This window comes from Nuphar pumila, chromosome 6 (genome assembly GCF_984573655.1).
Source record: "Nuphar pumila chromosome 6, dmNupPumi1.hap1.1, whole genome shotgun sequence".
Taxonomy (NCBI): Eukaryota; Viridiplantae; Streptophyta; class Magnoliopsida; order Nymphaeales; family Nymphaeaceae; genus Nuphar; species Nuphar pumila.
The window spans coordinates 98217206-98226741 of record NC_143254.1 but is presented as its reverse complement, the minus strand read 5'-3'; the positions used below and the strand labels follow the sequence as shown (position 1 = coordinate 98226741).

Below are 9536 nucleotides of genomic sequence, written 5' to 3'. Positions count from 1 at the left end.
AGCGCTTTTCCCACCTACCTAAGAAGCTTCCGTTAACTCAGGTATATACGTTTTCAGTTGACAGTTCATTTCACATGATTGATGTAGTATTTCTCCAGAAAGAACAGTGCCAAATCCAGAGAGCTGAAGTGCTAACAATGTAGATGTTTTCTTTCTCTCTTTTTGTTTTGCTGTATGGTTGCAGCCCCATTATATTTCAGATTGCATTACCGTAAAATATAAACCATGTTTTGCATGTTTAGACACGATTGACTTACTGGGGTTAGGCCAAGCAAGGAAACTGTCTTCTCCAGTTTAATAATAAAATAGCTCTCCTATTTTTTCTCTGGGTGCTCCTGTTTGAATATGTTCCTTTTTTTTGGGGGATAACCGGAGAAAAACCACCTCGCGTGCAAACAGATTTGACATCATGGCAAAGGACACATTTGGGTTTCAAACTCTTAACATCTGTCAACTTTGGTGGCATTCACAAGTGTCTCCTACCAGATGAGCAGAGCACTCGCGGGCTTGAATTATGCATTTTTCAATATTATAACAGATGAAAAACCAATGACACTGCAATTTTTGCCTTTCTCAGCCTTTAGGCTTGAAACTTTTGGGTTAGGGATTTAGAAAGCTTTTTGGTCATATTTTAATCTGTCTTAAGCGACTGTTTTCTACACGCATTATGAACGGCTGATTATGTTGTAGCTCTCATTCAAAATGCCAATTAATTAACGATGGAGATGAGATATGGTAGTTCCTGTAGTTGCATTAGAACTACTTTACACATTACTCTGCTGTAGTTCTATGAGAAATTATCATGTAGTTTCTCATGTCCAAGGCAATGGTACACGTAAAGTGAACCTTGATTCTTTTTTTTGGGGAGTTTTTTCAACTTGGCGTGGGAAAATCAAAGCTCTAGTTTGGACGTCTCATTACAGACTGTGTCGCCTCCACCATAGACTTTGAGGCTGCATCCACTGTAAAACTCTATGGGCATGTTTGAAAGTGAGAAAGATGTAGGAAAAGTGATGCAAAATAGAAAATTCGTACAGATTTTCTGACTCTTCCAAATGAGACTTTTTTCTAAAAAGTATACTTTTTGATAGAAAACATTTTTCCATGGGGAGGAGGGGGGTGGAAGAATGTTTCCTACCAAGAGAAAACTTATTTTTACACTCCCCACCACCCATCTCACCACCACCACCATCCTTCTCTCTCATTTTTTTACATTTTCCCACTCTGTTTTTCTCATGCTACACAAACAAATGAAAAACCTTTTTTTTTAACTTCTCATATAAAAAACTCTTATAGGCCAAACTTTATTTTCCTACGAGAGTTTTTCTCTCTTCCAAACGTGCCCTATGAGTGCTCCCTCCTCACCGAAAATAGTTTTTCATTTTGCTTAGGCCTGGTAGTGCTGGTAAACAAGCCAAACTAGCCTAGCCTGAAGTGTTCAAACTTGACGCATTCTTGTGGCGAGCCAACACAAGTTCAAGCTCATAATGAGCCAAAGTTAAGCGAGCTAGCTTGTTTACAAAAACAATACATTGATTTTGGAAGAATTACGTTTACAAAAAAAGTGCATCGTTTCAGAGCCGGAAGTAATAAGATTTTACCATTAAACTTTTTTTTTTGCAAACCAAATAGTTCATCTTATATGATGTAAAGTATATTGAAAATGTATCTTTTACTACTCAACTGAGCTCATACAGGTCAAGCCAAGGCTAGTACCTATTGTTCATATTCAGCTTGCTGAGCCTGTTTTATGCGTTTGAACAGGCTCTTTGAGGTGAACATGAGCTGAGCCCGGGCTTGACTCGTTTCTCAGCCCTAAGGCCTTGCGGCAAAGGATAAACACTCTGGGTATTCTTCAACTTGAAAGTCTTATTGGACCCGCCTAGCCAGGTGTGTGGAGCCCTTGTGGGATTTTTCTTTTCGAGAGTTGATTTGGGCTAATATGGTGTTTTGAGAGGCTGAAAATCCGGTCAAGTTTTGCTCTGACGTGTGGATCCATTCTCACAGAAAACGTAGAATGGAATTCTTGGGAGGTGTTTGGTTAGTAGATGAAACAAATATAGAAATTACCATGACATGCAAGTTTCCCCGTTTGGTGTGTTTTGGGCGTCTCACATGTGTGAGTTGGCATGTTTTCATAGGGTAAAAACTTTTTAGATAAGATTAAATCTTATTTAATCTTTTCCAAAAATGCCTTGTGTCCAAAACTCATGCTTTCTTTTGTTGACTGAGTCACAGGGGTCCTCCCCCCGCGACCCCCACCTACTTGGCTGTGCCTCAACTCCTGCTTCCCTGAGATACCGCAGGTGTATCTGCTTCACAGTTGCCCTTCGATTCAGTTTTAAAGGATACAGGATCTCGGGCTTCGGGGAGCAACAAGCAACATGTCTCATTGGTTACAATTTTCTTACTTAGTCAAATTCATTTCAGGGTTCTCTGCCTGCTGGATTTTCTCTTTCCCCAGCCCCAGCCACATGGGTGGTCCATCTTGGTGTGGTTTCTGCTAATATTTGGGAAAAGTCCGGGTTGAGGATACGACCATGCAGCCTTACTTGACCAAACCTTGTTAAAGCAGCAGCAGCAGCAGCAGCAGCAGCCGCTATGTGCCAGTGAGATTCGATCCGAGTCTTCAGCTTGACAAGGGACTCGGCTGACCACATGGTTTTTTTTTTTTAATTATTCATAGAAAGATGATGAATATTTTGTCATATCTGGTTTAAGAAAAAACTTCTATATGGGTTTCAAAAGAATTTAATATTGATGATGAAATGACCTTAAAGATCCACTTTTATTTCTACAAGATTTGATTCCAATCCCCAACTTAAGAGGAGACTCTTAGTGATAAACTCAAAAGACCAATTTACTCTTACGTGGGTCCCACCCATCTAGAAATTGGAGATTGACCTCAAGGCAGGAAAAAGTGCAATCGAAGGGCTTGTTTGATGTTTTTGGATTGGACGGAACGAAGGAACATAACACACGTTTTGACAACTGTACCAAATCTAATTTTTGTTTGGAGTGTCTATTGAAGCTGTGTTACTTCTTATTGTCCATTGTTAGCATACACTAATATCCCTTGTTAAAATCTAATCCTACAATAATCAGAGAGAAAGAGAGATACGTGTTTGTCAATGTTCCTCCGTAAAGACGCCGGAGGGATGGTGGTCGTCACTTGCCGGAGGGATGGTGGTCGTCGCTTGCCGAAGGTGGAGTTTCGGAGTCGGAAGACAGCGAGAACAAAAGGAGAGATCTGGGTTAAGGGAGAGAGGCAGCGAGTGAGAAATGTCTGGGGTTGAATTAAACCTTTTGTTCCTTGTTTTTTTTCGTAACAAGGGTGGAACGGTGAAATACCGTTCCTGAACGCAACAGACGTGCGTTCATCGAGTTCAATGACTGTTTCATACGCCGTCCCAAAAACCCGTTCGGAAGGTGCATCAAACAAGCCCCAAATATAACAGCGCCCTAAATATAAGAGACTGTTCGATTCAAATTGGAGCTTGTAAACGACGCCACAAAGATACCGTTCTTATCTCAAAAAACTAAAATTTAAGATGGCCGTTGAGTTAGCCACGTTTGACCAACCAACGATGGACACGTGTTTTCGAAGTATTGGGAATTTTGGTGAAGTAGTTGGCAGGCAGGAAATACCATAAGTTTGGGATTATCATTGTAGTTTTTAACATTTATGTCAATGTAAATAATGATAATAATAAAACATGAAATAAAATAATGAGAGCAAGTAAATAAAATAGGCAATAAGATAATCACAGCAATAAATCCCGGAGTAGTAAACACGTAGGGAACTCTCTCATTTTGGTTATTACTAAAAGTAAATCTGGGCTGGCAACATTCTTAGCGAAATAAATAGGGCGCCTTTAAAAAAAATAGGGTAATTTTCAAATGCCTGTACCACAGTTTTCACATTTATCAGAACAACCCTCCAAAATTTTGCCAGTCTTAAGCAAATATCCCCATTTCTCTACCACCATTATATTAATCTTGGGTCAATGTTGATTGTAAAGTTGAAATTGTCATTTTACCCCTATGGCAATGTATTTACATTTTTTTCTTATGTTGCATATAAATTTATTTTTCTATCCTTAAAACATAGTATATTTTCAATATTGTTGAGCCTCCAAGCAAAGTTAACATTTTCTTTTATCATTTTTATTGCTCGAGATGAAAAAAGTCAGGACAAGGATGAGTAAAAAGGTCCAAACTGAAATGCTGTTTAGCTATTTTTGCGTGGATAAATAGTCACTTTGACATATAACTCTAATGGGGGTCAACTCATAAGATTATTTGCTTAAATCAGGCTACAAGTTCGGGGAATACTTGAAAAATGAGACTTGGATGGATATTTTAATTAGGACCAAAAGTTTGTTGGGCATTTGAAATCACCCAAGGAAATAACGAGGAACAAAGCCAATGGTCAACTGTGAATGTGGGAATTGCTGCGGTGGGAAGGTTCCTACTGCTGCATCCTATGACCCTATCCCATTCCGGGATCAATAAATTTTAATTATTATTTTTTAGATAAGGACGACAACACAATTTCTACCAAATGGGAAACTAGAAAAAGGGTTGGATGAGACCAAAGAAAAACTGTTCCATAAGTGAACGTTGAAATTCAATATAATCCATCTGCAGCCAAATATGCTCCAAGAAGGAAGTCTGCCTGGATCTTTATAGCAGCATAGTTTCTCCTCCTCCTCATCCTTCTCTTCCAATAATCAAGGAGAGAGAAACACTTGTTTCTCTGAGTGCTAAGAGACGATGGCTGAAGAGAGAAGAGAAGAAGAGGTATTCATTGGTTCTATTGATCAAGGGACGACAAGCACGAGGTTCTTCATATACGATCGCCATGGGAAGCCCATCGCTTCTCACCAAGTGGAGTTCACTCAGATTTATCCTGAAGCAGGGTAGGTTGATAATTCATCTCCATCTTTCTTTCCTCTTTTTGGGCTCTTGTTGTCCTCTTAGCTTCTTGTATCAGGGACTAATTGTTAAGAGTTGCAGTGTTTCAAATGGTTGTTTTAGGGGTGAATTCACTCTTACCCACAAAAGGGTGGGTGCTGTTTCTTGCAGTAATATTGTCATTTCATGGGTCTGGATGATGAAATTCTCTTAATCTCTTTGTGGGTACCCTCGAAACAGACTTTTTATGAAATTATGATGAAAAATGTTTATCTGAGGATCCCCGAATTATTTCGAAGGTTGATGGTGTATTCTTCTTGTTTTCTGGATGTGTGTTTGATCAGTTACTTTTTAATGTTTTTTTTCTTCAATCTATTAAAAGATGGGTGGAGCATGATCCGATGGAGATACTTGAAACTGTGAGGTTTTGTATGGAGAAAGCAGTAGACAAGGCTACCGCGGATGGGTACAATGTTGATAAGGGACTCAAGGCCATTGGCTTGACTAATCAAAGAGAGACTACTGTTGTTTGGAGTAGGTCATCTGGATTGCCTCTTTATAAAGCAATCGTCTGGATGGATGTTAGGACGAGCTCAATTTGTAGGTCTCTCTCTCTCTCTCTCTCTCTCTCTCTCTCTCTCTCTCTCTCTCTCTCTCTCTCTCTCTCTCTCTCTCTCTCTCTTTTCAGTACTCTGTTTTGTCTAATGGTAGATTAATTATCTTTTGTTTAATGTCTTGCAGAAGGTTAGAAGAGCAATTACCAGGGGGAAGGACCCACTTTGTGGAGACAGCTGGTTTGCCCATAAGTACTTACTTTAGTGCAGTTAAGCTGTTGTGGCTGCTCGAATCTGTCGACACAGTCAAAACTGCAGTGAAAACAGGGGATGCTCTGTTTGGTACCATTGATTCTTGGTTAATTTGGAATCTAACTGGTGGGTGTGAAGGTGAAGACAAGCATCAGAATAAAGTTCACGGCGTCCATGTTACTGACTGTTCTAATGCTGCTAGAACCCTTTTGATGGATCTCAAAACATTAGATTGGCACCTCCCGACCCTCGAGATCCTCGGCATTCCTCGAGAGATCTTGCCGCGTATTATCAGCAATGCTGAGGTGATTGGAGAAATTGCTAATGGTTGGCCAATCTCTGGTGTGCCAATTGCCGGTTGCCTGGGTGATCAGCATGCAGCCATGCTGGGACAAGCATGTAGGAAAGGGGAGGCTAAGAGCACCTATGGCACAGGTGCTTTCATTCTTTTGAACACCGGTGAGGATATTGTGCCATCTTCACATGGGCTGCTTAGTACTGTAGCCTTCAAGTTGGGGCCTAATTCTCCAACAAATTATGCACTGGAGGGATCAATTGCTATTGCTGGTGCAGCAGTTCAGTGGCTGAGAGACGGCCTTGGAATCATTAGGACTGCTGCTGACATCGAGCTGTTGGCGGACTCGGTTGAGAACACGGGTGGTGTATACTTTGTTCCTGCATTCAATGGCTTGTTTGCACCATGGTGGCGTGACGATGCACGTGGTGTGTGTATAGGCATAACGAGATTTACCACCAAAGCACATATAGCACGTGCAGTGCTTGAGAGCATGTGTTTTCAGGTGAAGGATGTGCTCAACTCAATGCACAAGGATGCAGGGGAAGGGGAAGCAAAAAACGAGAAGGGTGAGTTTTTGCTGAGGGTTGATGGCGGAGCTACTGTAAATAATCTACTCATGCAGATTCAGGTAACTTGCTTCTTCTGAATTTCTGGATATAAATGTGCATGTTGCATTTGAAGGCTCCTAAAACTTAGGACTTACATCTGTCTGCCTGTATATTCAGAGCCTAGTTTTACTAAATATGAGCTCTAGTCTTTGAAATCGATAAGATCAATGCTTAAATTAATGCACGAACTTTATGACTTATTAATTATCCATATTTGAGGGTCTGAACTGAACTCTGAAGTTTATGGAGTCACCTGTCTGTTTGAATCCAATTTCCGAAGTAATTGCATTATACTTTCTGGTAAAACTTGTGCAGACAATGTAGGTAATTGCAGTGAATGCCATCCATTTTTTTTTTGTTCTGCAATTACTTTGAGTGAAACGTTCATCTCAACTGCATAGGTTGATATAAATCCCACTAGGCTTTCATTTATTCTAATTTAATTGGCTTTAGGATGTTGAGCTAACACTTTGACAAACATCATGCTCGAGTGTACACAGGCAGATTTGTTGGGGAGTCCAGTATTGAGGCCAGCAGACATAGAGACTACTGCACTCGGGGCAGCTTATGCAGCTGGATTAGCAGTGGGAATTTGGACGGAAGATGACATATTTTCTGGTATTGACAAGAGGGAAAAACCTGCAATTTTTTACCCTCTCTTGGAGGAGGAGCACAGAAGAAAGCGGTTTGATTCATGGTGCAAGGCTGTGTCAAGAGCATTCGGCCTTGCCGACCTTTCATTCTAAGTGAATTCTATTTGGCTTCATTTCTTGTGATTCCAAGATATCGTCTTACAAATAAAAACTTTATATTTAGCCTTTGGTTCATGGTGACTGCTCTCTCTCTCTCTCTCTCTCTCTGAAAAAAATGAAAAACTTGGTACGTCAATGGAACAAGATCTTTTAAAACAAAACGGTATCTAGTCTAAAGGATTGCCTTCTATAAATAAGAAATTTATCTTAAAAAAGGACTGAGAGATATAAATCATTCAATGAGTAGAAAAATAAAAATAATCTGTTCCTCACATATATGCAGCTAGTAAATGCAGGAGTGCAAGCAAAACTGTAAAACAGACGTGATTGCAATCAAATAAGTAAACAAATAATAAAACAGAAGCAATCTACATTCTGATTGTTAAAAAAATATTATGCATTCCCATGCACATCCGGAAAAATTTAAGTTACAATTCCTCTTTAAGCAATCTTGCTGCAACATCGATGTAGGAATAAAAGTTATGAAGGGAAAATCCACTCAAGAAATCCAAAAATTGTAACGTTATGCCAAGAGGCCCAAGATCACTACAAAGAATCTTCACATCCCAAAAGGAATCACCAAATTCGCCAAATAAAACAAACAATATTACGAGCCAAATAATTGTACCAACAGATTCGTCCAACCTGCAAACAAGGCAACTTTTTCAAGTGCCACCTAGGCCACCCAATGCCTGCCCGACCGAATCCATGTGCGCAGGGACCGCTTCTCCCGATCAAAACACCGAAAATCTGTTCACAAATCCCAACACTTCTTGGAAACCCTAATTCTTGGAAATGCAGAGGAGAAAAACCAGAAAAATCAACTATTTGCGAAAAAATGAGTGAAAAAGATTGGTGAGTTAAATCTGAAGGAAATATAAGTGATCGCATGACCTAAACAGGCCCGAAGATGAGTGGCAGAATTTGCAACAACTAAAAACTAACAACCTGCCATTTATTCCCGAATCCCTATAAACGTAAAAAGAAACCTGCCGTTTCTAAAAGGGCGGGGAGAGAGAGAGAGATTTGCCACGTGAGCATACTTCACTAAAATGGCTAAAATGGACAGAATTACTCTCCCGTCCTGTGGGTGACGGGGGAAGTTAACATTTCAAACAAATAAAAAATAACACATGAACCCACATGGCTTTTATGTCATTTTCTGAAAGATTATGAAGCACAATATTTTGACACATTCCTACCTCTCATTCGTCTTTAAGTAGTAAGAGTAAGATTAATGGGATCATCTTAATGATCATTGAGAGATGGCTTGTTGCTGTCAAACAATCACCATGAACAACTCTTTCACATTACCATCGATTGGGACAAATATTGCTCGTCGATTGGCCATGTTCTGCACAAAACCAAGAGAAAGGTGGTTCTATTGTTCAATCCCCGCAATAGGACCACCATGAACAATCTATCTCTTAAGGTAAGGCCCAAAAAATAAAGCTGTGGAGAGAGAGAGAGAGAGAGAGAGAGAGAGAGAGAGACCAATGGATTAGGGAAAATTAGAGACGTGGTTAAATGCGGGCAAATTTCCTAGTAACAAGGATCTTTTATCCGAGAAAGGTTTGTCTAAAAAATTATATGGACAAATCGATCATTTTAATAAATAACCAACAAAGCCCCTTGACAGTAACTAATTTAGATGTAAATTGCTTAACCCAAGTAAAACGTCTGGGGGATAATTGAAAATCCTCAAAAGGTTGGTGTGCAAATGAATTAGACCAAAAGGTTTGGTGGATATTTGAAAATTTCCCGAAAATTAACTGTAGACTGGGATGGCGACCATAGTTTGTTAGGGGTTAGAGGAAATCTTTTTTTGATGATGGGGAACACATGCGAGGTAAACCCCAGGTGGGGAAAATCTTATGGGATAAATTCTAAAGGCCAACCCATATCGGTCCCAAATAAGAAAATTCAATAGCTACGACACTTTCTCTCCTTAAGACTAGTGAACTACATTGTAATTCTCATAAATTTAGGTACACTGTTAATTAGGCTTTGAGGTCCTTCACTTGCATACTAAATATTATCCCGTGTTATATCTTGGTTATGTCCCGTTTCTAAATTTATTTTGATGTGGTGAACAAGAGACACTGCTTTTGTAAGCAAAACAAAGTGCGAAAAAAAAATGCTTAAACAGGAACAT

At 39.7% G+C, this 9536-nt stretch overlaps 1 protein-coding gene across 1 annotated transcript; it reads left to right on the top strand.

Moving 5' to 3' along the window:
* The first annotated feature begins 4633 nt into the window (after positions 1–4633).
* LOC149835346 (glycerol kinase-like) lies at positions 4634–7542 on the top strand. Its single transcript, XM_090008417.1, has 4 exons — positions 4634–4922; positions 5300–5521; positions 5659–6649; positions 7130–7542. The coding sequence occupies exons 1-4, from the start codon at positions 4777–4779 to the stop codon at positions 7373–7375; spliced, it is 1605 nt and encodes a 534-aa protein (XP_089864543.1). The 5' UTR covers positions 4634–4776; the 3' UTR covers positions 7376–7542.
* The last annotated feature ends 1994 nt before the right edge of the window (positions 7543–9536 follow it).